This window comes from Carettochelys insculpta, chromosome 6 (genome assembly GCF_033958435.1).
Source record: "Carettochelys insculpta isolate YL-2023 chromosome 6, ASM3395843v1, whole genome shotgun sequence".
Lineage (NCBI taxonomy): Eukaryota > Metazoa > Chordata > Testudines > Carettochelyidae > Carettochelys > Carettochelys insculpta.
In genome coordinates this window covers 69,694,032-69,721,100 of record NC_134142.1, presented here as the reverse complement: position 1 = coordinate 69,721,100, position 27,069 = coordinate 69,694,032, and the positions used below count along the sequence as shown (strand labels likewise).

At 44.4% G+C, this 27,069-nt stretch overlaps 2 protein-coding genes across 2 annotated transcripts in view; one reads left to right on the top strand and one right to left on the bottom strand.

The window, feature by feature from the left end:
- Positions 1–19,764, bottom strand: part of PLEKHH1 (pleckstrin homology, MyTH4 and FERM domain containing H1) — an 84,953-nt gene extending 65,189 nt beyond the window's left edge. The window contains exons 1-5 of the mRNA XM_074997210.1: positions 19,603–19,764; positions 6,144–6,206; positions 2,420–2,569; positions 1,652–1,735; positions 339–420 (exon numbers count right to left, since the gene is read on the bottom strand). Of these exons, the coding sequence (XP_074853311.1) occupies positions 339–420; positions 1,652–1,735; positions 2,420–2,569; positions 6,144–6,206; positions 19,603–19,728 (505 nt within the window). The 5' untranslated portion in view covers positions 19,729–19,764. The remainder of the gene's footprint in view (positions 1–338; positions 421–1,651; positions 1,736–2,419; positions 2,570–6,143; positions 6,207–19,602) is intronic.
- The window catches only part of TMEM229B (transmembrane protein 229B), a 193,545-nt gene that overhangs the window by 52,377 nt on the left and 114,099 nt on the right, over positions 1–27,069 (top strand). The window lies entirely within an intron of this gene.

The following is a 27,069-nucleotide window of genomic DNA, read 5'->3' as shown; positions in this document are numbered from 1 at the left end:
TCAATGACTGCCTGAGCAAAAGGACCAACCACACCAATGGGAACCAGTATCAACCTCCTAAATGAACGATCCAAGATTCAGTGTGCACTGGAACACAACAAACAGCACTGTTTCAATAAAAGCCACTTGCTATCTGTGTTTTCTTCCATCCAAATGGTTTCACAAACATGGATGTAATTAAGTCCCACAGGTAAGCATTATAATTCACATTTCAAAAACTGGCACATCAAGGAACAGAGGTTATGCCACTTGCCCAGGTCAGACTTACTACTCCATGGCTCCTTATTGCCAGCCCTCATCTGGTGACTAGGTTACAATTCTAAGGTGAACATGTTTACCTTTTAGTGCATCCTGAAGGGCTTCAATTTGCTCTGTCAGCCTCTGATTACAGTTTTTCAGGTGGTAATTTTCTAGCTCAAGCTATGAAACAATAATAATAAAAACTGAAAACAATATTTAAACACTCTCCTCATCATAAAGAAGTGTTTAGGTTTCTAACTACAATTAAGTCACAAGATAAGAACGAGAAAAAGAAGAGATACATTTAACTTGATGCTCCAAAGCCCTTTTCAGCAGAAATTCCTGCCACTTGGAATAGCTCTTCTGCAGCTCCTCACGCCTCCCAAATATCCCTGGAAAGTACCTTACTTCTCTCCTGCACAGACCTCATCATTTCTCTATTATTTATAATCTACCTGTAAGATATTTTGGGAAACAATTGATATGAAAGAGACAGCTAAACTATTATTACTTGGGAGTTCCTGCTCTCCTTCCTCATGCACACACTGTAATGGGAGCTCATCTGTGCCAGGAGGGACTTGGCAGCAAAGATATGACATTATACCCCACACATATATACTCGTGGGAGAGGAAAGACGCCCATCACAGGAAGTAATCCAGGCAGTACTTAAGAGACTGAGGACTCTTGCTCAAACACAAGGTTCCCCATGAAGAATCCTTGCTCCTCCTATGTGTGTAAAGCACCATGCTACCAACTTCTTTCCTGAAATAAACTGAGAAATCCAAGGTTTGGAGGGGTACGTGTAGCCTCACTCCCCGGAGTTAAAAAATGCACTGAAATGAGACAGCAGGAATCTGATCCAGTGTTCACTGAAGTCAAAGGAAAGAATCTCATTGACTTCAGTTGGCACTGGAAAGAGATAAAGGCTCAGGTGCTGAGAGGGGTTTGGAATAGCAGGGAATGGCAAACATCAGAGAATACCATCTTAGAGGAAAAAAGTGTTAGATAAACTTACAACTTTAAGGAAGAGTGGCAAGGGGCTATACCCCATGTGCTGCTTTGGTAGGGTTTGCAGAAGGTAGGGGTGAAATCTTTTGCCTTCTCTGAGTGAGAAAACAATTTACCTCAAATTCTAGTCCTTGGAGTGGAAATCTGGTCATGGCAACTAAGCAACAGTTTACAGAGTGACTTAGGCAAACTTTGTCCAAATCAGTAAATTGTACTAAATTACTATGACAGCAGTTTCACCTGCGTTATGAGCTGTGTGCTGTGGCACACGAACTCCTCTGTGGCAGTGAATATCTTGCTTGTACTGTCTATCCAAAGAGCTCAGTCTGCAACTCTAACAACATATAGAATCAACACTCCCAACCACACCCCCCAGGAGCTGGCAATAGGCTGGAGACTCACCTCTCCTAGCTTAAATGTTACCCACTCTTTGATCTTGGCAGCTTTGTCTTGAACAATTTTAGCTTCCTCAGCCCTCAATTGCTTCTATGGCAAAGAAAGGATTAAATGCATTAGGGGAATACAGTCATGATTTTCTTAGTGTGTTACTGTAGCAGGAGTGGCTGATGCCCTGTAACTTCCATTCAGTCAAAGTGGTCTCAGGACTGAAGTTTACTTAAATATTATTGCTCACCTGGCCTTTGACTATCACACCCCTTTAAAGTGTCTGGTGATTTTCTAAGTCATTTTTTCAAATTTAGGGTAATGACCCCAGAGTACTTGTTTTGCTGCCCATTACATTTTGGCCTAATTCCAGCTTAGACTACTAGATCCTGTCTCCCAGATTTTCATCTGTATATAGTCAGCTACTCATTTTATCCTACACCCATGCCACTAGTGACGATTTGGACAGTTGAGTGTGGCTAGTTGGTTTGAACAAAAATAAATATTTAAGAATAATGTGGCTAGTTCCCAATAGCAGCAGCCACTATAGTGCTCAAACTGGGGCAGATGCAACTTTGGTTTGGCTATTTGGATCCCTGTATTTCTCCTTGGAAGGAGAAGAATCTATCTTCCTAAAGCCTTGGGTAACCCCAACAGCCGGGAGACTGCTGACCTGTGAAATCCCCACAGATTCTGGGGAGATGAGCCAAGCCTTGCACCACACACTCTCCTCAGTCCAAATGGCCTGTGCATGCTACAAGATCTCCCAGGGCCAGATGGCTTTACCTGTTTCTCTAGCTGTGTCTCCAGTCTGCTGATGAGATCATCCTTTCCTTGCACTGTGCCCAGCAGCTCCTGATATCTTCTGTATGATGTACTGTCTGATTCGCTGGTTTTCATATTAGCCAATTTCATCTTCTCTTCCATGACTCTGACCTGGAAGATACAGTAATGCCTTAAGATATGCATATTCAACATGTGCGTACCTCGCTTTTACACAAGAGGGGTCTGGGGTGGAGCACAGGGGGCGGTGACACCCCATAGAGCCACTTGCAGGGTCCCTGGCGGGGGGTAGGGAGACCTCACAGCCCCACAACTGGAGCCTTCTCCCTCCCTTCCCCCAGCTGCATGGCTGTCTGACAGCTGCATGGCTGGGGGAAGGGAGGGAGAAGGCTCTTTAGCCTGGTTCCTAGCTCTGCACTTGTGGGAACCAGGAAGCTGACCAGGCATGAACTGGTCAGTTTCCCAGGTCCTGCATGCAGTGTGGAGCCTGGAACCAAGCAGCAGCCAGGTTCCCAGAGCCTCTGCACTGGCAGTCTCAGGACATTGACAAGTCACGAGCTGGTCAGTTTCCCAGTCCCGCAAGCCATGGGGAGTCTGGAACCAGGGTCCTGGTGGGCTGGTTAGTTTCCCGACTCCTGCAAGCCCAGCGGAGCTGGGATCCAGGCAACAGCCTGGTTCCAGGCTCCCCTCGAACTGCACAAAAATTCAAGTTATGCTGGGGTTGCAGGAACATGACCCCTGCGTAACTTGAGGGTTTACTGTACTCAGTTTTAATGTAATAACTACGGGCAGTGGGGGCGCTCTTTCAAAAGATGATGTTCCAGAAGGTATCTGCCAGAAGATCACCTTTTGAAAGAACTCTGTAGACATATCCTTAGTGAGCCCATATGGACATGAAAGACTGGAGAGTAAATCAATCCTTGTGGAACTCCACAGGATGGGGGGCATTTAATTTCCTCATAACTGCTTGTTGGGAGTGAGGTTGCAGGAAGGGCTCAGATCACTGAAGCACATTACCCTGGATAAGCACTATCTCCCCTCAAGAGAGACAGCAGAATCTCACAGTCAACAATGTCAAATGCTGCAGAGGTCCAGCTGGGTGAGAACGGATGTCTGTCCCCATCGGTGCCATCACTCATTCATGGGAACAGTTAGGAATTCTTTTGTATTACAAAGTTTCAGCGCTTTTGGATCCAGCTCTACAATCTGAGTTTTCCTTGCAACTCTCTGAAGATACTACAGGTTGAACTTCTCTAATCCTGAACTCTCTCATCCGGCAACATCTGTAATCCAGCATGATTTTAGTTAGCCAGATGACCACTTACCACAGCTGTGGCCAAGTTCCCTGTAATCTCATAAAGTTTGTTTACAGCCACCAGTCCTAGTTCTCAGTGTTCAGTGCTGTTATTTAGCTGTAATTTAAGCCTAAATGTCTTCTAAGACCCCAGTAAGCACTGAAAGTGTTGGTAATATGCTAGAAAATACTGACCTCCTGTGGTCCAGCAAATTCTCTCATCCAGCACCAGTCAGGTCCCGAAGGTGCCAGATGAGAGAGGTTCAACTTGTACTACTTTCTTTTGCAAGCCTGTGTGTCTAATTTCTGCTATTGCCATCATCTAACCCTGTGAAATGTCCTTATGGAAAAGTCTATAAATAATTTGTTATGCTAGGTGGTAATGTCCTTTACCAAAGACAAACATACCTCTTTCACCTTAACTCGGCCATCTAATTACAACACTTAACGAGAGACAAATACCCAGTATCATTGTCTTGTAAGACTTGAGCTGCAAATACTTCTCTAATCAGCTTTTCCAAAATGCCACTCTGTCTTGACAAAGATTAGGGCCAGCATGGCTGAATGCTGGCAATGACCAGGCTGCTTCACAGGTTCTGCATGAGAGACCAGCTTAGGTTCCACTGGGAAGCCCTCACCTCAGACTTGCAGAAGCTATGTCTTATCCTCTTGTCTCTCTGCATTAGACAAAACCAAAGTGCTTCTCCCTAGATCTGAATCAGAAAGACAGTACCCACCATTCCAGCCAGAAAGCTTAGCCCACTGAATCAGACGTGTTTTCATTAGAGGTCAGCATGATTATAACAAAAAGAGAAAGCCCCTCCCGCCGCTCTGATGCCCTAGTGCTGACTCTGTGCTGGAGGCTCAGAGAAGGGACTGCAAACATGTAGTTTCTTTAATTGAGGATGGCAGCTGTGGGAGCCCATTGAATTAGTAGTCCAAACAGCCAGACTCCTGGGGTGAAAGAAAACAAAAGACTCTAACCTCCATATGGAGCCCATTTCATTTGCCAAATGCTGCTTATTCACCCTGAATATACCTGCTTGTGAGAGGGGCAGCTCCACTTCCTAAAACTGTTGGGTGTAATTAAAGCACTTGTACTGAAAAGCCACTTCTCCCTGGATATTGATGTGGGTGGGACTGTTGGAAAGGCAGCAAGCTTTAGGGCCCATGTCATTTCTTTGGGTTCTGCCTGTGCAATGCAGCACAGCTTGGGCTGCAGGCCTCTGACAGGTGGAAAGCATGTGAGGTGAGTGAGGGTCAGTCACTTTGGCACACGTGACCAACAACCTCCACTCTGCCAGAAGTGCAGAACTGGCTGGTTTCTCCTACAAAGTGATTAGAGTTGACAGGAGGGTCCAGCCTATATTAGTGGGTTTCCTACAGAGCCTTGGCTGGAACGTAAAACTGCTGTCCTGGCAGAACAGCTGGGGAGGAGAGCTGCATTAATGCCAACTCTCTGCTGGTTCAGGAAGTGCACCTGCCACCCCTGTGTTGGCAAGGCTGAATCAAGGCCACTGCCTTTTAATTCAGTCACCAGGGGTCTAGTGACCTCCACAATAGCCTTCGTTGTAGTCCCATACTCAATCCCTGCCTCCTCACTCCTTTATCATTTAAGCATTCAACAATGAGCTGTTCACAGAGAGAAGTGGGGAGGAGAGGAGCCTCTGATAGCATGGTGCCAGCAACCCAGACATTTTGGACAGGGACCAGCTAGTTATTAACCTCATATGCTATAGAGTGTCACCGTATGGGGGGCTGGGATGCTTCTAGCTGAGCTGGTGCTCCTGATGCAATGCAGGATTCCCTCTTATAGCTATGCCAATGCATGTCAATCCTGACTTGAGGCAGCAACTATAACTCTACTCCTAGGCCCCTGGAACGGACGCCAGTGGATGCTGACCCCCCTGCAACACGACATTGGTGTATAATAGCTTGTAACCCTGAGAGCAATGCCATATACTGGGGCCAGGAAATAAGTCACTCTCTTAACAGCACTTCTGTATATTGCACTGTTTTACAGCCTCTATGGAGCTACAGCATTGCACTTCAATCCTACAGTAACCCTCTGTGGTCAAGTGGGGACATATTGTGTGAGTCTGTCCACTGACTTATCTGCCTGTGCCTCACAGATCTGTAGGTAAAGGTGCAGCTTTGCTGCAGGACTCTTCAAATGCTTTGGGTCGCAGAACTGAAATGTAGGTATCATGCATTGCGCATAACTCCTTTAGTGCCACCCTAGGAACTCAGGCAAGAAGGTGGTGAGGCAGGATCAGAAACAATAATTTACTGCTCTGTAAGTGTTCCCCCAGGGAAGCTCCACAATGCTGGAAGCACTCTGCACAGGGGTTTGGAGACTGTGGAGAGCGCAGACTTGCCGGGTTCATAACTGTGTCAGGGTCATAACTGTATCAGTGTTACAGAACCTCTTACCTGTTTCTCTGCATTCTCAGCCCTCTGCTCTGCCTCAATCACTCTGTGCTCCAGCTCCTGCATCTTCACAGATGGAAAAAAAGATTTGACATTGAGCAGAATCATTACTTTTTTAAACTCACAAGCTGCTGGTTTCTCTGACAGGAACTCTGATCTTTAGCATTCATGGGGTTAAGTGCACAGCTCTGACCAGGAAACAAAGACCTGTGATCTCCCCCAGCCCACCCTTCTACCCTTTCTGAATGTGCAGGAACTGCTTTCTCATTAGTGAGCTTTATCATTCATCACATGGGTCAAAGGAACATCCCTGGTGCCCTGACCCGACCTCTGCAATTTATATTTGGTGGATTGTCCCTGCAAGTAGCACAGAGCCCACCATTGTTTCCCAGCTTTCTCTAAACAGTGAATCACTGGGGGGAGAAACAGGCAAATAAAACTGAATACAGCTCCAGCAGGTGACATAAATATTGCAGTTCAGCTACAAAAACAGCCCCAATCTCACAAAACCTACAGGTTAGTGATGGTAGAACATTTGTATTGAACCTTTCATCCCTAAGAATTTAACCTGTTGGTCCATAACTGAAGCAGTCTCTGCTCGACTAAACAGCATGAAAGTTAATCCTAAACCAACAAGGATCCCTGCACCTTCAGTGAAACACAACTGTGTCTAGAGTGAAATGGCACAACTATTTAACACACTACATAACTGTGGAAGGATAAAATGAGACTGCAGAGAACATTTAGAGGCAGAACAGTTACCCATGCTAGAATGTGGCATCGGGCCCATTTTTGCCAAAAATATAATTGGCTTTGTAAGGGGTTAGATCCTCTCTTGGACAATTCAACTAAGATTTGGCACCCCAGCAACAAACACACATTGGTTCCTATAGGCCCTTTTTGTATCACAAAACAAAGGGGTATTTTTACATAAATACTATTATTTCAAACCATTACAGAGCCTCTGCAGAGTTAATAGAAAAGGATAATCTTTCTCTAGACTCGGACAGTGAATTATTAGAGCACAGATACAAAATTTGTATCCATACCCCACATCCAGAGCTGCAAAAATGAGTTGCAGATATCTGCATCCATATACCCACATATATAAAATGGATAGTTGTGAATTTGCAGGGCTCTATGATTTATACCCTGTTGAATTTTACAGACAAGTTCAAAACCATCCCCAGAAAATCCTCACTCCATTAAATTCCATTACTTCTGAATATTTTCTTCAGCTCCCTAACAAAAGATTTGTAAGTTATGTTGATTTCATCCCTTCTAAATTCTACTAAACTCATCCATAATTTCATTGCCATTTAAAAGATTGTCCTATTTTTTCTCTTCATATATCCCTGTTCATAGCTCTTAAAAGCTGACAAGCAAGTTGCACAGCACATCCTAACAGCATGCTCTAACATTCGTTCATCACTGACTAATCTATTTTTCACTGTTGAAGGTGCATTTTTTTCCAGTTTGCATTTCAGTCAGGTGGGATAATGAAACCAGAGGGTCAGATTCACATAATTATTAACAGAGAACTGAGTTTATTATTCCTCTTGTGATAGCACAGGAGTAAGCCCTATTAGTGTATATACTCATGGTAGATGGGACCCTGTCCGAAGCAATGATCAGGCTCTGAAACTTTTGTGCTGTGTCTGCAGCAGCCAAAAATGCATTGGGCATAAACCAGGATGGGGCATATCCTAGGCAGATCTGTTTCCCAGTGATTGTGTTTTTCAAAAACCCTGTCGGGGCATAACTTAGGGCAGCGCTCAGGGCTGCTCTGAACTAAGCCATGCTTCTCCCCTCCCCTCCTCTCTCTTTATAACTGCTACTTAATTTATAATGAAAGAGGTGATGGAGCTCAAGCAATTTTTTTTAAACTTTCATAACTGACACAACAAGCTCAGAGAAGCTGGGGCTCAGCCCTTGCACAACTTAAGCAATTCTCATAACCCCCTAAAACAGACGAGGCCCAAACTGCCTTAATCCCTTCTGTGGCAGCACAGGGATGAATACAGTAATGCCTTGAGATGTGCACATCCAACCTGCATATATCTTGCTTTCACATGAGAGGAAGATTGGGAGATTCTGCACAGCCAGCTGTGGGGTTCCTGGCTGGGGAGAACCGCAGCCCTGCAGCTGGAGCTTTCTCCCTCCCTTCCTCGCAGCCACATGGCTGTCTGACAGCCATGCAGCTGGGGGAAGGGAGAGAGAAGGCTCTTTAGCCTGGTTCCTGGCTCCCTTTGCTGGTGAGTTTCCCAGGTCCCACAAACAGCGGGGAGTCTCAAACCAAGCAGCAGCTTTATTTCCAGCTACCCTGAGCTGGTGGGCCCAGGAAATTGACCAGCCATGAGCTGGTCAGTTTCCTAGTCCTGCAAGCCATGGGGAGACTGTAACCAGACTGCTCCCTGGTTCCCAGCTCCTGCAAGCCCAGGGGAACCAAAATCCAGGTGGCAGGCTGGTTCCTGGCTCCCCTCAACTTGCACAAAAATTCGAGTTATGCCAGTGTTGCAAGAATGCAACCCTCGTATAACTCAAGGGGTTACTGTATGATTAATATATCCTAGAAAGGCAAGGTGGGTGAGGCTATATCTTTTATTGGATCAACTTTTGTTGACGAGTAAGAGATGCTTTCCAGCTAAGCAAAGCTCTTCCTCAGATCTAGGAAATGTGCACAGGAGCATCCCAATCAATTTCACTAGTACAAAGGTGCTGGGTCTAGGTTTTCAGAAATGCCTCAGTGGAAAGTTTACATCTATTCTCTCCTAAAAATGAGTGGGATTTTTTTTTTTTAATTTCAGGGCTGTATTTGTTTTCCTTCTGTTCTGTAATTCCCATCATTTCTAATAAAATCTACATTTGATGCTTGACTCAAGCTTATCAGATAACATTCTGCTATTATTTCTCTTCCTCAACAGTTTCTCCCCTGGGCTTTAGCCTGTTCTATGACAACATTCAGCATTGTCAAGGATTCCTTCCTTCAGAGCCTGTCCAGCTTTGATCCCGCTCAAGCTTTAGCCAGTCCTAGCCAGCTCCTGCCCACTTTCCTCTCTCCAACAAAGTAGTATTTGCACACTTCCTGATCCTCCCATCGGAGAGGAACACAGACCTGTAGCATAGTGTCCTGGAGAGTTTTGGTGTTCAAAAGGCTGTGTTTGAGAGCTTGCTCCATTCCCATAACCTTTCCCTAGAAAGTTGACACCATGCAAGGAAAACCTGGAGGCCAGAGACAGCAACTAGGAAACACATGGACCTTTCCATCCCTCTTGCTTTACTATAGCAATGTCAGTGGTGAATGCTTTAGTAATCTGGCCTACTGTTTGACTCACATGTTTCCCATCCCCTCTTCCAAATACATTCTATAGCAGGGGTGAAGCATGAAAAGAGTCAGTTAAGCTAAACTCCCTAAAAGGCAGGTGTTTTCCCCAAACTCTTGGGCCTGCACAGAACAAGTTTAAAGCAAAACCCTTGGAATCCAGGGTCCAATATCACAGGATGCATGAACAAAGCAATAAGTACAAAGCTGCAGCTGGCAGCACTGTGCACAGCTGTTTGCTTCTGGTCAGCTGCTTCAGGTGAGAAAGAGGAATAATTCAGGATTAGAAAACAAATCGCTCTAGGAAAAGAGTGGTAGGAACAAGAGAGACTTTTCTGAGATGGTCCCAGAGTTTGGGTGTAGCCTTGTGGTAGTTCTTAATAGCTTCAAAACATGTTGGAAGCCTCACAAGACAACTTTCCCATATGAAGCTGCCGGTATATCCAGGAGATAGCAGACAGACAGTTGTAGTTGAGCACAGACCAAAGAGTAGGGATATGTGGACTGTATTCCTCTCTAAAGTGATGTGTGACAGAGGACAAAGCATAAAGGGGAACCAAAGTCAGTAAGATCTGCAGGTCAGGTCCTTAGAAAAATTGGGCATTAAGCATCTCAAGCTGATGACCTAAAATTATTGCCCTCTTGAAAATATGGTGCCAAAAATCTTCAGAGCACACATGTACCCATTTGTATAATGAGAATAATATTACTCCCTGTCTGAAAGAGGCATTGTGAGCCCTAGTTTAATTACTGTGTGAACCATATTGATCTTTGAATGGAAGGTATGAGAGGTGTGCATGCACACATATCAATGACCAAACAACAAACAAAACTGCATACACCAAACAATGTTTGCTAGGGCTAGCATAAAATATCATAATGAACACGGAGTTCATCTCACTTTTAGAGCTCTCAGCATAGAGGACAAAGCTTTAATGGGTCATGGAGCCTAATTACTCTCCAGCTTGTAAAGGCAATCCTGCTAGGTGACTAGATGGACTAGTTCAGCAGGGCAATATTATGAAAGCTTGCCTGGTAACTGCCCATGCTGTACATGTTCTGATTCCATGGCCAATCAGTCATTGGTAGTCTTGGCAGAGAAGTCAACACGGAGGCCATTTAATGTCAGTGACATTGGTGGGTCTTGTGATGTTAACTTATGTCTACTAAGACAGGAGATTCCTCAATACATTTGTCATACAATAGACTACTGAATAACCACTACCAAATGTAATAGCATCTGACGTCTACCAATATAAGCTACATGAAAACTGGGGACTCTTTAAATGCGGAACAAATATGTGCTGGATGACTTTGCATTGGAGCCTGTGAAGGAAATTGCTTTTTTTGCTCTGCCCTTTACCCACAAGATGGATATTTCTCTGTCCCTGTACTTCTTAATTTTATGGAAGCACTCTCACCTCAGTTCCATGCTCAGTCGAATCATGAGAGTTCAAAATGCACACATACTGTCTTGCTGGGTGCACCTTTTGGGATTCTGTCATCCTGGGCCTTTCCCAGGGCTGCTGGGCATAGTAGGCATGAAACCATCTATTAATTCCTGCCGGTTTAACACTTCCTGCTGCGATATCATTAACTCCTACAAACAGGGCTGGTGGCCACATCAATACTTTGTTAAGAGACTACCAAGAAAACCACAATCTTTCAGCTAGCATGGGCTTCTCTTCCCTCTGAAGAGGTATTGAGCCAATACCCCAGCAACATGATAGCTGGCTTAATACTGCTCTAACTGGTGACTTTTGAGGGATATAAAATTGAGATCACAACCACTTGTAATCATGACAGATTTCACAGCACTTTTTGCAGGGGTGAGAAGACCAGGCTAAATTTCAGATAAGTTAAATTCTGACATTCTAATGTCCCAGGCAGCTTAAAATGGACTGATTATACAGGAACTGAAGGCTAACCTGTTGTGTAGTTTTGTTATGTACAGTAGACCCCCGAGAAACATGCACGCAACTTATGTGTATCTCAGGTTAACGCGACTGAGTACCAAGAAGCTGGTGCCTGGCACCAGCTCCCCATCACTCAAGAGAAGCAGGAAAACTGACCAGCACTGCTGCTCTGGTCGGTTTCCTGGCTCCCCCGAGTTGCGCAACTTTTGACTTACACAGGGTTGCGCAAGAACGCAACACCTGCATAAATCGGGGGTTCACTGTATTGCAAAACTGCTACTGCGTCTAAGAGTCACTTAGCCCATCTTTGGTATCACCTATCTCACAGGCACTGGAATGACACTTCATATGCTCCTGTTGTAGAACTCTTTGACGTTCCTAGGGGAATTAATAATAGCATTTCTACAATTCTTTCCATTTCAGGATCCGAAAAGACTTTATAATTATACAGATAGGGAACCTGAGTCACACTGATTAAGTGACTTGTCTTAATCACACAGCATATCCGTGGGAGAACCAGGATTGAGAGGCCTCTCTTTCAACTCCATTCTTGTACTTTCACCATTAGCTCATACTATCTCCTGCATAGGCTACAGACAGATGTGTCATTCAAATATCTCCAAATGAAGCTGAGACAAAGCCCATGGCCTTATTAAACATCAGAGTATAAGAGGGTTTCCCCAGGACTGCTGTAAGATGCATCCCTCTTCCATACAATGAAATGAGAAGCCATCCAGCTGGTACCTATAAAAGGTGAAGAACCACCTTCCTACCAGGTACATGAACAGACCTCTGTTCATGTGTCTAGTCAGGTGTTCAAAATAAAAACCAAGGGTTAAAGTTAATTTGCTGCTCAGCTTTCTAGTATCTTTTTTCTGAGAGGCCCACAGCTCACTTGTAACCAGGTCATCATGCTGCCATGGCAACAGTCTGCCATGTCACTCAACAACAGATGATTATCCCCCTCTGTGTGAGAGAAACTCAGAGTAGAAAGAAATCCTATTACCAAAGACACACAATCCCTTGCTGATGTGCACATGTTCTAACCTAGCAATTTCTGTCTAGTGTCTATGGTGGGCTGAAGAGAATGCAGAATTTCTGAAAGACAGTATTTTGTTATCTTTGACACACTTACTACGGGTCTCATTCTGCAAACACCCACATCTTAGAAACATCACTCATATGGTTAAGTGTCTGTGTCAATCAGGCTGTCAAATTCTAACTTAAAGTGCAATTCCACTTCCCCTCTCCAAAACATCATGGAAAGAATACTAGGTTATTAACTTTATAAACATTCCCTATGTTACAAACAGCACCATAGATTACTCAGTCTGAAAGCCTTGCCAGAATCTCAAGAATGTTACACCAAGGTTGTGTTGTAACAAGACGCAATATGAATGTACAAATGCTATGAATTTGTTCTTCCTATTGATGTTAGCTATTGTGACTAATGTGCTGCTGTTACCAAAAATTGTAAAAGTGAACCATGCACGGAGTGTTTTCAAAAAAGCATGTAACATGTTGACATTGATGTATAAGCATAGATTATATGTTGAAGGTCTTTGTACTTCTGAAACATCACTGTTGTTGCCCGTAACTAGACTTGTAACCTCTCACCTGAGAGGGAGCATTCCAAACCTATTGTGGGGTATGGAAGGGGAAACTGAGGCACACGACTATTTTGCTTTTATGGCTAAATACCAAGGGTCATACACTACAGGAGACATTTGTATATTCATTTACTGGATAATTACTAAATTCCAAACATTTGCCAGAACCTGCATAGATAAATTCACTCTTTTGTGCATCTCTGGGCATGAACACATGGGATACGTGGGAGCCATGCTGCAAAAACAGACCTCACCCACTATTGTTCCAACTGAGCATTGTTTTAAATTGGTAGTAGGATATAATGAGACTGTAACTGCATTGATGAAGCTTGTGTTTGACAAGCAATGTTTTCATGAACAATTCAAATCAAACATTGGTACTTCTAATACTGGATGAGAAGCTGTAGGGACCCAGAGCAAAACATGGGAATGCCCTGAGATGCATTCAGTGATGTTACTGGCATCCCTTCCTGCATCAGTTTTGCATGGGGTGTGTGACATAACTGGATTTTTATATTGAATATGGAAGCCACTTTGTGTGTCCATTGTATCTACTGGCACCAAACATTGTGTCGGGGGGCCGTGTGAGGCATCTAATGAAAGCGGAGGATGCCCTGAATCAATGTATGCTACTTATATGTCTGTGCCATGTTTGCATGTAAAGTTACAGATTTTAGCTCTGTAGCTGTATTGGAACTGTTTTAGTGCTAAGACTCACCATGGGAGGTGGATCTCCACTCCAGCCAAGATAATGGACTAAACAAAGGCTCAGAGGGCCAATACACACATGAGGGACTTTCCTCCTGGGCTGCAACAAACAGCAATACAGCACAGTAGCCCACCTGGTCAGGTGATTCCCATTCTCCCGTGCCTGATGGGAAAGAGAAAGGGCTTTTTCCCTCCACACGAGAGAACTATAGAATGGGCCTAGCAGCATCCATCTTGGCCTTTGTCTTTGTTCTTGTTCCTGTTCCAAGGATCTATGTTCCAAAAATATGTAACCTGGAATCATACCCCTTATGGGGTACACTTTTATGACTCAGCATAGAACATTGCTAGTCTGCATCAATAACTGTAATTGATGTATGTAAAGTATTGCTTTAACGATTTTTCTAACTCATTTTTTCTTTGTCAGTGAACCTTTAGATTTTAGAGAGTCTAATGGATTTCTCATTTGCTCGGTGATCTGGGTAAGATGCAAGTACATATTCTGTGGCTGGACCCTTTGGGGCCTGGGAGAATCTTTGGGGTGTTGGCGAAATAGGTTTTAAGGACCTCTCAACTGAGTTTGGGGGTTGTTGCTCTGGGCTGGTATAGTAGCTGGGAAATCTGTGGGTTTGCTTGTGTGGCTTCTGACTGGCCAGCGGGACTAGCAGAGGTACTTTTGTGGCTAGTTGGATTTGCCTCAGTGAGAAGGAAATCCCAGCCTGGGGCTGTAAGTGGCCTGGTTTTAAGCAAAGATACCCAGGACTGATTTCCTTAACTGTACCCAGAAACCTCCTCTTATTTGCACAGTAAAATGTGGAGTACAGCCAAGCACAAAGGTACAAAAATCATGAATCAGACCAGCCCCCAAATATCATTAGATTGGCTTAAAAACCAAAATTTACTTTATTTCCCTTCTGGCTTTTGAGTCGTCAGCAGTACACTAGAGGCCCTGCTGCAGCTCCGCTTGCAAGCAGAAGTTGGGCTGCAAGAAAATTCTAGTCAGAAACCTTTTGTAATACACATCCAAAGCATATGGGCTGGATCCCATGCTGGCCAGTGAAGGAGCTCTGTTGGGGGTGGGGCTGGGCCAGGCCCACACTGATCAGGGAAAGGGCTAGGGCAGATGGTGGGGAGGGGTCTGTTGCAGGGGGCTGGGCTAGGCCCCATTCTGGCCAGAGAAGGGGCTGGGGCTGGCATGGTGTGTGTGGGGGGGGGGGTCTCCATTGTGGGAGGGGCTGACATGGTGTGGGGGGGGGTTCATTGGGGTTCTGGGCCGAGCTCTGCCCAGGCTGGGGAAGGGGCTGGCATGGTGCAGGGAGGTTGCACTGGGGGGCTGTGCCAGGCCCCGTGCTGGCCAGGTGAGAGGTTGGGGCTCACACAGTGCAGGGTGTGTCTGTTGGGGGCTTGGGCTGGGCCCCACACTGGCCAGGGGAGAGGCTGGGGCCAGCACAGTGTTGGGGGGGAACATAGTAGAACCTTGCCCAGACAGTGTGTGGGGCGGGGGGGAACATGGTAGAACCTTGTCCAGACAGACCAACCCTATATATAGCAAAAATAATATATAAGAAGTGGGTCACTTTTTCAATATTTTTTTTCTGATGCTACAGGGGCCACACATTTTTGAAAGAAGAGATTCTCTTAATGCTATCTTGATGCTAACAGGCAAGGCTTCACTATTATTTGTAGTACCATAGCACCTGGGGCCAGGTCACAGACTAGTCATGGGCCAGAACCCCGCTGTGCTAAGAATTGTACAAAGACTGGCCCTAGCCCTAAGAATTTACAGTCTAAGAAAAAAATATCAAATATTATAAAACTTCTTGCCAATTTTATCACACCATTTTCACTTCACTTTAGTTGTTCAGTAATGCTAAACTGGTCAATTTCACTTTTAGAATCTCAGTACTAGAATGGTCAGGCTGTAAATGCAAAAAGGGATGGCTGCTTAACTTATTTCCCTTGAAAAAATGGAAATATTTGTAAGCATTTGTCCCCTACATGCCCAGCTAACTCATTTAACGTAAGCTAGTGGTTCCCAAATGGAGGTTCATGACTACAAGGGTATCCATGAGGCACTTCCTGGTCACCTGCAGAATGCTGGGCAGTCACATCATGCTGGTCCTCCTTGTTTTCAGCTGCTTTTATGTTGTCCAGAGTCTTCATGGTAAGGAAGAGCCAGGAGGACTGTAATAGTAGCTGAAGAGAAGGAGGACAAGCCAGCCGCCAAAAAGTGAGGAATGTCCAGGGACCATGGGAAGGAGAGGTACAAGCTGGAATAGAAACCTGTTTTGTGAAGGAGAAAAAGACATTCTCATCAGAGGCAGGGATAGGGGTTTGGAGAGGTAGCAGAGGTGGGACAGAAGTTGGGAAAAGAGAAAGGAGCAGGACAGACAGAGGGAGGAAGAGCTGAAATAAAGACAAAAACAAACAAAAAACAGACAGTAGGATTCCTTTCCTCAAAAAGAACACTTATTGACTTCCGTAAAAAAAAATGTTCCCCTAATATCTCCTTTCCAAATAAGCAATTACCAGAGTTGCTACAGGACTGGTAAGAGACTGTAAGTCTGCAAGACTGTTTTCCAATTCAGAGAGATTAGGAACACGTGCATGAGGCCACCTAACCAGCTCAGATGGTGAAATGTAAATTGAACAGGGGCACCGTGTACTGTAAAATTTCCCTTGGACAAGCAAATTCAAGTCCTGAAACCTGATCCTTACCTTGTCCTCCCCTCTTCTTCCGTCCTGATATGCATTAAGTGTATGGGGGGCTCTTTGACCTTTCAGCAAACCACATCACAAAGCCATACAGCTGGTTACAGAGTAACCTGATCACTATACCAAACAGTTGAGATTAGGGAACAAAGGACCCATTGGTTTGACTGAAGGGCTGGATTAGCCCCACAGTCACTTCCCCTTCTGTAATGGAGGCTCTCTCAAGCAAAATGACTCTATCCCACTGCCCTGGCCATGCTTTTCCTCAAACGTCTGTGAAGGGTAGAGTCAAACAGGCTTACGGTGTGTTCATGACCCAGAAGGAAATTTAACAAACAGCTTCATTAGTTTGATGTGGATAATCTAAGAATTTCCATGGAAAAACTAAGAAATGGTTTGTTTTTTTTAAACACAGATGTAAGACTTAGATTTCTTTGGTGTTATAAAAGCTGATCTGGCTGCCTCAAAAGCAGGCCTATGCTTGGGCTCTATGAAGTGCTCAAAGCCTGTATAGCTGCACTGGCTTTAAAACTGGTTAGAAAGTCTCCCCACTGCAAGGCGTACCATATTTGAACTTTCAAAAGAGAGGACACTCCTAAGAGGGAGTGTATCAGTATCAATATTTACCAGCTCATGTATTAATAAACTAGATATAGTATAACACATTAATACAACAAATACACTCCCTGCCAGGGGTGTCCTCTCTTTTCTATGGTAACCCTACCCATGGACATGTCCCAGGGATGCTCAGCTCAGAAGCTGCCTTCCCAAAACGAAGTGAGATGAGAGTTTCTCAGACCTGTAGGAAGTGTGGCGTGAGCAGGCCTTGAATGCTTTATACCATGATAGTGCAAACTCAGGGCTGATGATGGGTAGGGAGGGAGCAAAGAGGGTCATTGCCACAGTAATTCAAAAGGATCAGAGTTTTTCGTCCCTTTAAATCACCACTGCAGCCCCACACAGGTGCTGTGGGCTATCTGGGAGAAGCAGAGGCAGGATCAGGGCAGCACTAACTGGCTGCCTCAATCCCTCCCCTTGCTTGAGGTCTGACACCAAGCCTTCTCCCCATCACTGCCCAGGGTCCTGCAAGGTCCCCCAACCCACGGCCTGGCAAAACCCATTGCCAATCCTTTGCATAGGTAATTAAAATGAAAGTGAGGCTGAAAGTCACTGCATGGGCTGAGATAGCCCTGCTTTCTGAAGGAATATACAAATAAGAGTCACAACTATCATCAGGGACAGATTAAGTGCAAGGATGTTTGCAGCTTGCCGTTACTTAGCTCTGACTGAAGAAAACTGGACCCCATACAAATAACTGATTAGCTAAACGCACGTAGATTATCGTAACCCGCATGTTGGATCCAATAAGGGAATCAAAAGAAAGTATAAGCTGAATTAATCAGGCACGAGGCTAATAAACAGAAGTCCCAGTAAAACTGCATGTAGCTGGAAGTACCATTCTTAATTTCTAAAGGTTAATCCTGTCCTTTATGCTTTGTGGGAATCTGTAGAAAGGCAGTTAATAGTGCTACACTAACAGAAAATTATTTCACATGAAGAGTGCCAGGAATGAGCTTTGACTTGTAGCCTTCTGCGGAACACAAATAAACCTGCTGTTACCAAAGTATTTCAGTTTCACTTTCCATACAGATGATTTTTCCTTCTTCAAAACATGAATGCATTAATTAAAAAATACAATCTCAGAGAAAAAGAAATCCAACCTGGGAAGGGAAAGAGGACACCAAAGAATATCACCTGCAAGAACTGCTTCTCACTTGCTCCCCAGCCCCCCCGCCCTTTTTCTTTTAAATTTAGTGGACCTGAAAGTGAGAGAGAGACTAAAGTCGTATTTCAAGACACAAAGGTGCTGTGCAAGATTTCCATCTACAGCTTCGATAATGCCTCCCAGTGCAAAGTGGTAGTTCCCCTTGATTGTTCGGGCCTAGAATCTGACATAAATGTCACAGTGCAGCACAGTTCTGAACACCAAGAGCTCTTCTAACATCAGCCTAATCCTGACCTGCAGCATCAACTCTGCTATTGCATCTGACCTGCAGCAGTCAGAGTTATTTGCCTGGATAACAATTGCCAGTTGTGCCTGACTTTGTGGTGGTGGAGACAAACAACAACCTGGGATGAGCCTGGCAAACTCCTTTCATTTTTGACCTGCAACAAAATCTGAACAGAGGTCTCCACAGCAGAAAAAGCAAAATACAGTAGTCCCTCAGGACACATTGCAAACCTCGTGTATCCCAAATTTTGGATAAGTCAGGGGTGGGGGCAGGCTTGAGTAGTGGGATTTGGGCCAAGGGTTTAAGTCTGGGGTGGGTTAGGGCTGCAGGGGGCGGGGATGGGAGGGTGGAGTTAAGCTGGGACATGTGGGTGTTGAAGGTGGGCTCTGGGGAGGCTGGAGCAGGGTCCGAGGGGGTGGTGGGCAGGGGGCTGGAGCCCAAGCCCCGTGCAAGGCTGTAGTGAGCAGGGGCTGGGAGTCCGACGTGCGGGTTAGGACTGGGAGCGCCCTGCATCTATTGGGGCTGAGCTGGGGCTATGGGGGGTGACCTCTTTCTGTGGGGAGAAAAGGGCGTTTTAGCCCCTCTAGCTGCCTGCAGCAGCGGGCAGCTGAGGTAACTAAAATCCTCCTCCCTACCTTCCCAGAGCAGGGCTGCTGTCAGCTTGATGGCAGCACTGCTCTAGGAAGGGGGTTTTAGCCTGCCTGCAGCAGCAGGCAGCTAGGTGAGCTAAAAGCCTTCTCAGAGTAGTGCCTAGCATTGCTCTGGAAAGGCAGGGGGAAAGGGTTCTCACTGCTGCGGGAAGCTAGGCAAGCTGACAGCCACTCATCTTCAAGTTGTGTGAAACTCGCATTAAAGTGAGTTTTGTGCAACCTGAAGATGCATAAAGTAGGAATTTACTGTACTAAATTCCTCTGAACTATCAAGGAGCTTTTGCACCAAATGTGAGTCTGATGTTACAGTAAATCAGATGCACAGGACCCAATTTTCAATTACACTAATACCACTTTATACCACATTGGGAGCCATTTCACCATAAAACTCTTTATATTATTAAAGTGACCAAAGTGTAAAAGGTCCAAAGTCCATGTACTACAATTGATGGATTGTTCTTGCTCATTGATGCCATCACATAGCCTCCTAATAGATAGGTAGATATTTTCTAATACGTAGCTTTGTCCTCACCTTTTCAGCTAGTAACTCTCGGATCTTGCTAGCCTGCAGGCGAAATCTGAAGAGCTGGGTTTCCAGTGCAAGACACCGTTTCTGCCAATCCACAAAACTGCTATTATCCATTGCAAGCTCTGCCATGGCAAAGCTCTTTGTCTCCTTCGGCAGATCCTCCAAGATGCTCTAAAAACACTGAGAAAAGAAAAATACAAAATTAAACTGGCTATCCTGGCAGAGAGTTTTTCTCCCTGCCCAAGAGCATGTAGGTGAAATGCCATCTCCTAGAGTTTTTGGCTTTAGCCTACTACCTAGGCTGCTGAATAGTGTAGGCTTCCTCCATGTTATTGTGCTGTGTTCTCTTGAAGCAATCCTACCTTTAACACAAGAACTCTAGCACAGCCATTAGCACTGGTAGTCAACATCAATTTATTACCAGACAAAGCATTATTAATGTTAAGGTTGCTCAGCAGCGAGAGTGTCACAGTCAAAAACACATAAGCATAAAACCATACAGAAGTGAGCTGTTAGTGAATGTTAGATAAACATTCAATTGAACCCCCATCTCTTAGAAAGTTCATAGAGAAGTTTTAAACTAAGGGCCAAAGGAAAGCCAACAGGTGCAGAGGGGTTCATCACCGTGACACAGACATTCTTTAGGGGAAGATTTATTAAGGCAGATACGCACGTCTCATAGAGCTCACAGCTAGAATATGGGTAGAATCTGATGGGAAAGAGCAACATGAAAGAGTCACGTTCAATTACACCATATAACGGCTGACAAAAATGCTTATACAGAGGTGCTAGAAGTCTCAAAATTAAGATGGGTGAACTTGCTGGCCTCTCATAAATGACGGTATTGATATAATAGGCATTATAGATATTTGGTGGAATGAGCATAATCAAGAGGACAAAGTAATACCAGGTACAAAATACGTCAGAAGGACAGAATAGATCATTTTGGTAGGAGAGTGGCACTATATGTGATGAAAGCAAGGTGTCAAAGTAAAAAAATTAAATGATTCAAACCATACCATAGAATCTCTGATGGATAATAATTCCATGTTTGAATAACCAGAATACAGCAGTAGGGGACTGCTACCAAACACCTGACCAGAAAGGTGACAGTGGCAGTGAAATCTCATAGAAAAAGAAAAAACACCCTCAACAGTAATATGGAGACAGCTGAAATCCCCCATTGACTTGGTACATCATCTCAGGATGAGAGGGATAGAGAAAGTTTCTTGACACCTCACATGACTGCTTCTTGGAGCAACTAGCCCTGGAACCTACAGCAGGAGAGGCAGTTCTCGATTTAGTCCTAAGTGGAACAGGATCTGCCCAAGAGGTGAATATAGTGACCATAAAACAATAAAATTTAACATTCTTGAAATAGGGAGGGGGAACACCACCAAAGCAGCCAATCATGGTAGCAATTAATTTCTTAAAGGGGTTAACTACACAAAAATGAGGACTTCCAGTTTAAAAGAAATTAAAAAGGTACAGTGGCAAAAAAAGAAATCCCTGCAACCTGCATGGAAACCTTTTAAAGATAACGTAATAGATATTCAATTAAATATATAACCCAAATCAAAAAAAAGACTCCAAAATGTCATTGTCCCAAAACAATGAGGTAAAAGAAAGAGTTAGAGGCAAAAGGCATCCTTTTAAAAAGTGGAATTTAAATCCTATTGAGAAAAACAGAAAGGAACATAAACTCTGGTAAACGAGGTGCAAAAGTATAATGAGAAAGGTAAAAAAAAATGTGACGGAAGAGTTAGCCAACTGAAAAAGTAATGGCAACATTGCTTTAACCTATAAGAAGCAGGAAGCCTGCTAACCAATCAATGGGGTCACTGGACAACAAAGATGCTAAAGAAGCACTCAAGGATGATAAGGCCATTACAGAGAAATTAAATCAATTAGTTGCATTTGTTTTTATGACTGAGGATGTGGAGAAAATTCCTATACCTGACTCATCATTTTTAGGTCACAAATCTGAGAAACTGTCCTAGACTGAAGTATCATTAAAGGTGGTTGTGGAACAAAACTGATAAATTAAACAGTAATAAGACAACAGAACCATATGGTACTCACCCAAAAGTTCTGAAGGAACTCAAAAGTGAAATTGCAGAACCACTAAACTGTGGCATGTCATCATTTAAATCAGATCCTCTAACAGATGACTGATGGGCAAGGTCCCTGGGAACATGAACATGAGTGGGAAAGAAGTCCAGGAGAGTTAGCAGTATTTTAAAGAAATTTTACTAAAGGCACAGGAACACATCACTCTGACATTCAGTAAAAAAAGCAAAAACAGTAGGCAGCAAGAAATCTTAACAGAGAAATCTTTAATGAGCTTAAACACTAAAAGGAAGATTACAAGAAGTGGAAACTTGGATGGATGACTAAGGAAGAGTGTAAACATATAGCTCGAGTATGCAGGAGTCTAATCAGGGAGGACAAAGTGCAATTGGAGCTGCAGCTATCAAGGGATGTGAAAGGAACAAAAAGGGTTTCTACAGACATGTTAGCAATAAAAGGCTGGTCAGAGAAGGTATGGAATCCTTACTGAATGAGGGAGGTAACCTAGTGACAGATGATGTGGACGAAGCTGGAGTATTCAATGCTTTTTTGCCTCTGTCTTCACACATGAGGTCAGCTCCCAGAATGCTGCACAAGACAGAACAGAATGGGAAGGAAGTGGGCAGCTCTTAAGTGGAGAAAAAACAAGTTAAGAACTATTTAGAAAAGCTGGACATACATAAATCCATGGGGCTGGATCATACACATCCAAGGGTGCTGAGGGAGTTGGCTGATGTGATTGAAGAACACTGGCAATTATCTCTGAAAGCTTGTAATGATTGGGGGGAGGTCCTGGATGACTGGGGGGAAAAAGGCAAACGTAGTGCCCATCTTTAAAAAGGGAAAGGAGGAGAATCTGGCCAGAAAACCAGTCAGCTTCACCTCAGTCCCAGGAAAAAATAATGGAGGGGACCCTCAAGGAATCAATCCATTTTGAAGTACCTGGAGGAGAGGAAAGTGATCAGGAAGAGTCAACATGGATTCCCCAAGGGCAAGTCATGCCTGACCAACCTGATTGCCTGCTCTGACAAGGTAACTGGCTCTGTGGATATGGTGAAGGCAGTGGATGACATATACCTTGACTTGAGCAATGCTTTTGCTACGGTCTCCCACAGTAACCTTACCAGCAAGCTAAAGAGGTATAACTTAGATGAGAGAGCTATGAAGCAGACAGAAAGTTCGCTAGATCATCAGGCTCAGTGGGTACTGATCAACTGCTTTCTGTCTGGCTGGAAGCTGGTATCACGCGGAGTACCCCAAGGGTTGGTTCTGGGGCTGGTTTTGTTCAGCATCTTTATTAATGACCTGGATGAAGGGTTGGATTGCACCCTCAGCAAATTTGTGGATCACCCTAAACTAGGTGGAGAGTTGGACACACTAGAAGATAGGGATAGGGCTCATGGAGACCTACACAAATGGGAGGATTAGGCCTAAAGAAATCTTATGAGGTTCAACAAGGACAAATGCAGAGTCCCGCACTTGGGACAGAGGAATCCCAAGCACTGCTACAGGCTGGGAACCAACTGACTAAGCAGCAATTCTGCAGAAAAAGACCTGGGGATTACAGTGGATGAGAGGCTGGATATGAGTCAACAGTGTGCCCCTGTAGCCAAGAAGGCTGACCTCACACTGAGGTTCATTAGGAGGAGGATTTCCAGCAGATCTAGGGAGTGATTATTCCCATTTATGCAGCACTGATGAGACTGCATTTGGAGTATTACATTCAGTTCTGGGCCCCCATTATGGAAAGGATGTGGACACACTGGAAAGTCTAGCAAAGGGCAACAAAAATGAATAGAAGGCTGGAGCACATGACTTATGAAGAGAGGCTGGGGGATCTGTGCTTATTTAGTTTACAGAAGAGTAGGGAGATTTGATAGCAGCCTTCAAGTACCTGAAGGGGGATTCCAAAGAGGATGGAGAGAGGCTGTTCTCAGTAGTGACAGAGAGCAGAACAAGGAGCAATTGTCTCAAGTTGCAGTGGGAGGGGTCTAGGTTGGATATTAGGAAAAACTATTTTACTAGGAGAGTGGTGAATCTCTGGAATGGGTTATCTAGGGAGATGGGAGAATCTCCTTCCCTAGAGGAAGTGCTGGCTTGACAAAACCCTGGCTGGGATGATTTCATTGGGATTGGTCCTGCTTTCGGAAGGGGGTTGGACTTGATGACCTCCCAAGTCCTCTTCCAATCCCATAAGTCTAACAAAAATGGTTTTACTGGGTTAGACCAATGGTCCATCTAGCCCAGTTTCCTCTTCTGGCAGTGGCCAGTGCCAGATGCTTCACAGGAGTGAACAGAACAGGCATGTGATCCATCCTCTGTCACCCATTCCCACCTTCTGGTAAACAGACTAGGGACACTTCTGAGCATGGTTTTGTATCCCTGACTCTCCTGGCTAATAGCTATCGATTGACCCGTCCTACATGAGTTTATCTAGTTCTTTTTTGAACACTGAGGTAGACTGGAGCTTCACAAACTCTGGCAAAGAGTTCCACAGGTTGACTGTCCACTGTCGACCGAAACGCTGTCTTTTGTTTGTTTTAAACGTGCTACCTATTAATTTCATTTGGTAACTCCTAGTTCTTGTGTTATGAGGAATAAATAAAATTGCATATTTACTTTCTGTACAGTAGTCTTGATTTTATAGACCTCAATCATATCCCCCCTTATTTGTCACTTTTCCAAGCTGGAAAGTCCCAATTTTATTAAACTCTGTTCATACAGAAGCTGTTCTATATCCCTAATCATTTTTGTTGACCTTTTCTGTACGTTTTTCCAGTTCCAATATACACTTGAGAAACAGGATACACCAGATTAAAAGGATTTGCCAGGCCGGAGGGGAGGTGCTGCGTCTGCGGAATGGATGCTTACTTGGTGCCCTGATCCCAGAGGCACACATGGGCCCATGTCTCCTGCTCTTCTCAGGCACCACTCCAAGCTTCAAGGGAAGCAGTTCTGCATGCTGCCATTCCCCAGCAGGAGGAGAGGGAGAAGAGAGGTGCAGCAGCGCATAGAGCTGCTTCCTCCTCTGTGCCTCAGGTGATCCTTTTTTGAAATGGGGCAACCAGATCTGACCATAATATTTGAGGTGTGAGTGTACCATGGATTTACACAGAGCCAATATGATAACTTCCGTCTTCTTATTAATCCCTTTTCTGAGAAACCTGATATTCAGTTAGCTTCTCTGACTGCTTCTGCACTGCAGCCTTTCCCAGAATCTGCCAGTGTGTATCTAAGCATGAAAACCTGGGATGTAGGGAAAACTAGGAGGTTGGGGGACGGGGGCAGACATGGACAGGTCACATTGCCAGAAAATCCACTTTGTTAAGAGGCCAGGGGCTAAATGGCCTCCTGCATGACCACAGTCCTGGCAGGGCAAACCTTTGGCAGGGAGTTATTCAAGGGATGCAGAGAATAGAGGAAATTAAGCTTCTCCCAAAGCCTAATGAATCAGACTGCAGTGATCTGTGTGATTATAACTTGGGATTTGTTTTGTCATTTGACTGAACACCATTCAAGTCCCAGATATATTCTAGTGCATAAGTGTACCAGCAGGAATGGTTGCCAAAACAGTGAATTTACAGCATTACACACCTTCCACAACTATTCTGAATTTTCAGTCACAAATACTTACATGTGATGGGTAGAACTCTTGGAGTGAGTCATAATCAAGAAACAGAAATAATATCATGTGACCTTCTTTACTAAAACAAACAGCTAGCCAATCTAGTTTGACAGCCAAGGAGGATGAAAAACCACCTGGAGGACACCAATTTCCCCGGATTTAGGGGACCTACAGTATCCTAATATACCTTTGTATTACAACTGCTGATTTCTTCACAATGGAAAGTAACTGTTCGAGAACAAAACAAAACAGCAGATATGCAGCACTTTAAAGACTAGTCTTGTTGGAGCACAGACTAACACAGCTACCTGTTACTGTTTGAGAACAGAAAGAGAGGCAGCCTCAAAAATCTTAAAAGTTACTGCACATAGAGGGAATGCAGCTGATCTAAGCAGTAGTAGCAGGGATTTTGGGAGCTTACTTGCTATTGTGTGTGCAGAGTACATTTTTAATCTAAATCCTCCACTGCAGGTTTAAGGTCTAAAGGTGCTACAGAGAAGACACAGGAATATCTACTGCCAGCTCTGACATTGACTCATGCTAGGATAAAATCATTTTCTCTCTCTGTGCTTGATTTCCACCCCCATGCTTCCCAACCTGTAAATGGAAGAGTAATAAAAAACCCCTATCCACCTTTGTTAAGACATCATGAAAATATGGAAAGTAAAATAACTTATTTGAAATTTAAATTTTTGGATAATTGCATGAACAATACTCATATCAGTACCTACCCAGGCTGCAATGAGGTACTCAAGTTTTATCTTCAGGCATGAGCTGGTTGTTGCAGTTCACTTCAGTTCCCAGTGGCCAGCTCTCCCTATCATACACACTTTTGGCACTACTATCATTAAGAAGTGGTCTTGTTGGCAGTCTCAGCAGAGAGGCTGAACTGAATGGGGTCATATACTGACTTCCTTTCATACCCTGCAAGTGGTCTTTTCCAGGACTGGTGGTGAAGCATGGTATACTTGTACCGCTGTTCATTACACAGATAGAGGGTTTCAATATCCAAGGCTGTCGGTCGGCACTTTCCCATCCAGACCAAAAGTTCTCACTCACAATACCCTGGCCCCTCACCCCCTAAACACACACCCCGGTGTTACAACCTGCGTTCCCAGTAAGTTGAGCACTTGGGCAGCTGCCCAGGAGAGATTCAAGTGCCATCCAGCTGATTATCAGAGTGCCCACAGCCACCCACAGTGCACAGCATCTGTTTCTATTGCTGGTGCACATGCACACATGCCTTGGTGCACATAAAATTTATTCTACCTCTGGATGAAAAAAAGTTAGAGGAAACTCTGGTTACAACCAGTGCTTAATTTGTGCCCAGGTTTTCCAGAGCTGAGCCCAGCAACTCTAGGTTAGGAAGTTCATAGTTCCAACCCCTCTGGATTCCTAGCCAGCAGCTGCCACTCTCCAGCCACCTTCATCTGAAGGTAATACAGTCAGCCACATTTCAGAAATAAGGGTGGAAATACCATACAATGCCACCCTTAACTTCTTCATTCTTGTTGATGACAATGCTGCTTTCAGAACTGGGTGCCCAGTCAGCAGCTGCAACTTTTTGGCTGCCCATCTTGAGCCCTGCCATCTTTTTCACCATAAATTAAGCAGTGGTAGCGAAAACATTTTGATGCATTATCATGAAACCTCATAAAATGATGCTAGTAAGGTTGGATGAGCAAAGGAAGATGGAAAGTACAAGCCCAGCAGTCGAAATGTTATTTTCATAGTAATTTGATGCTTGAAGATTCAGACCCCAGTTTCCTCAGGTA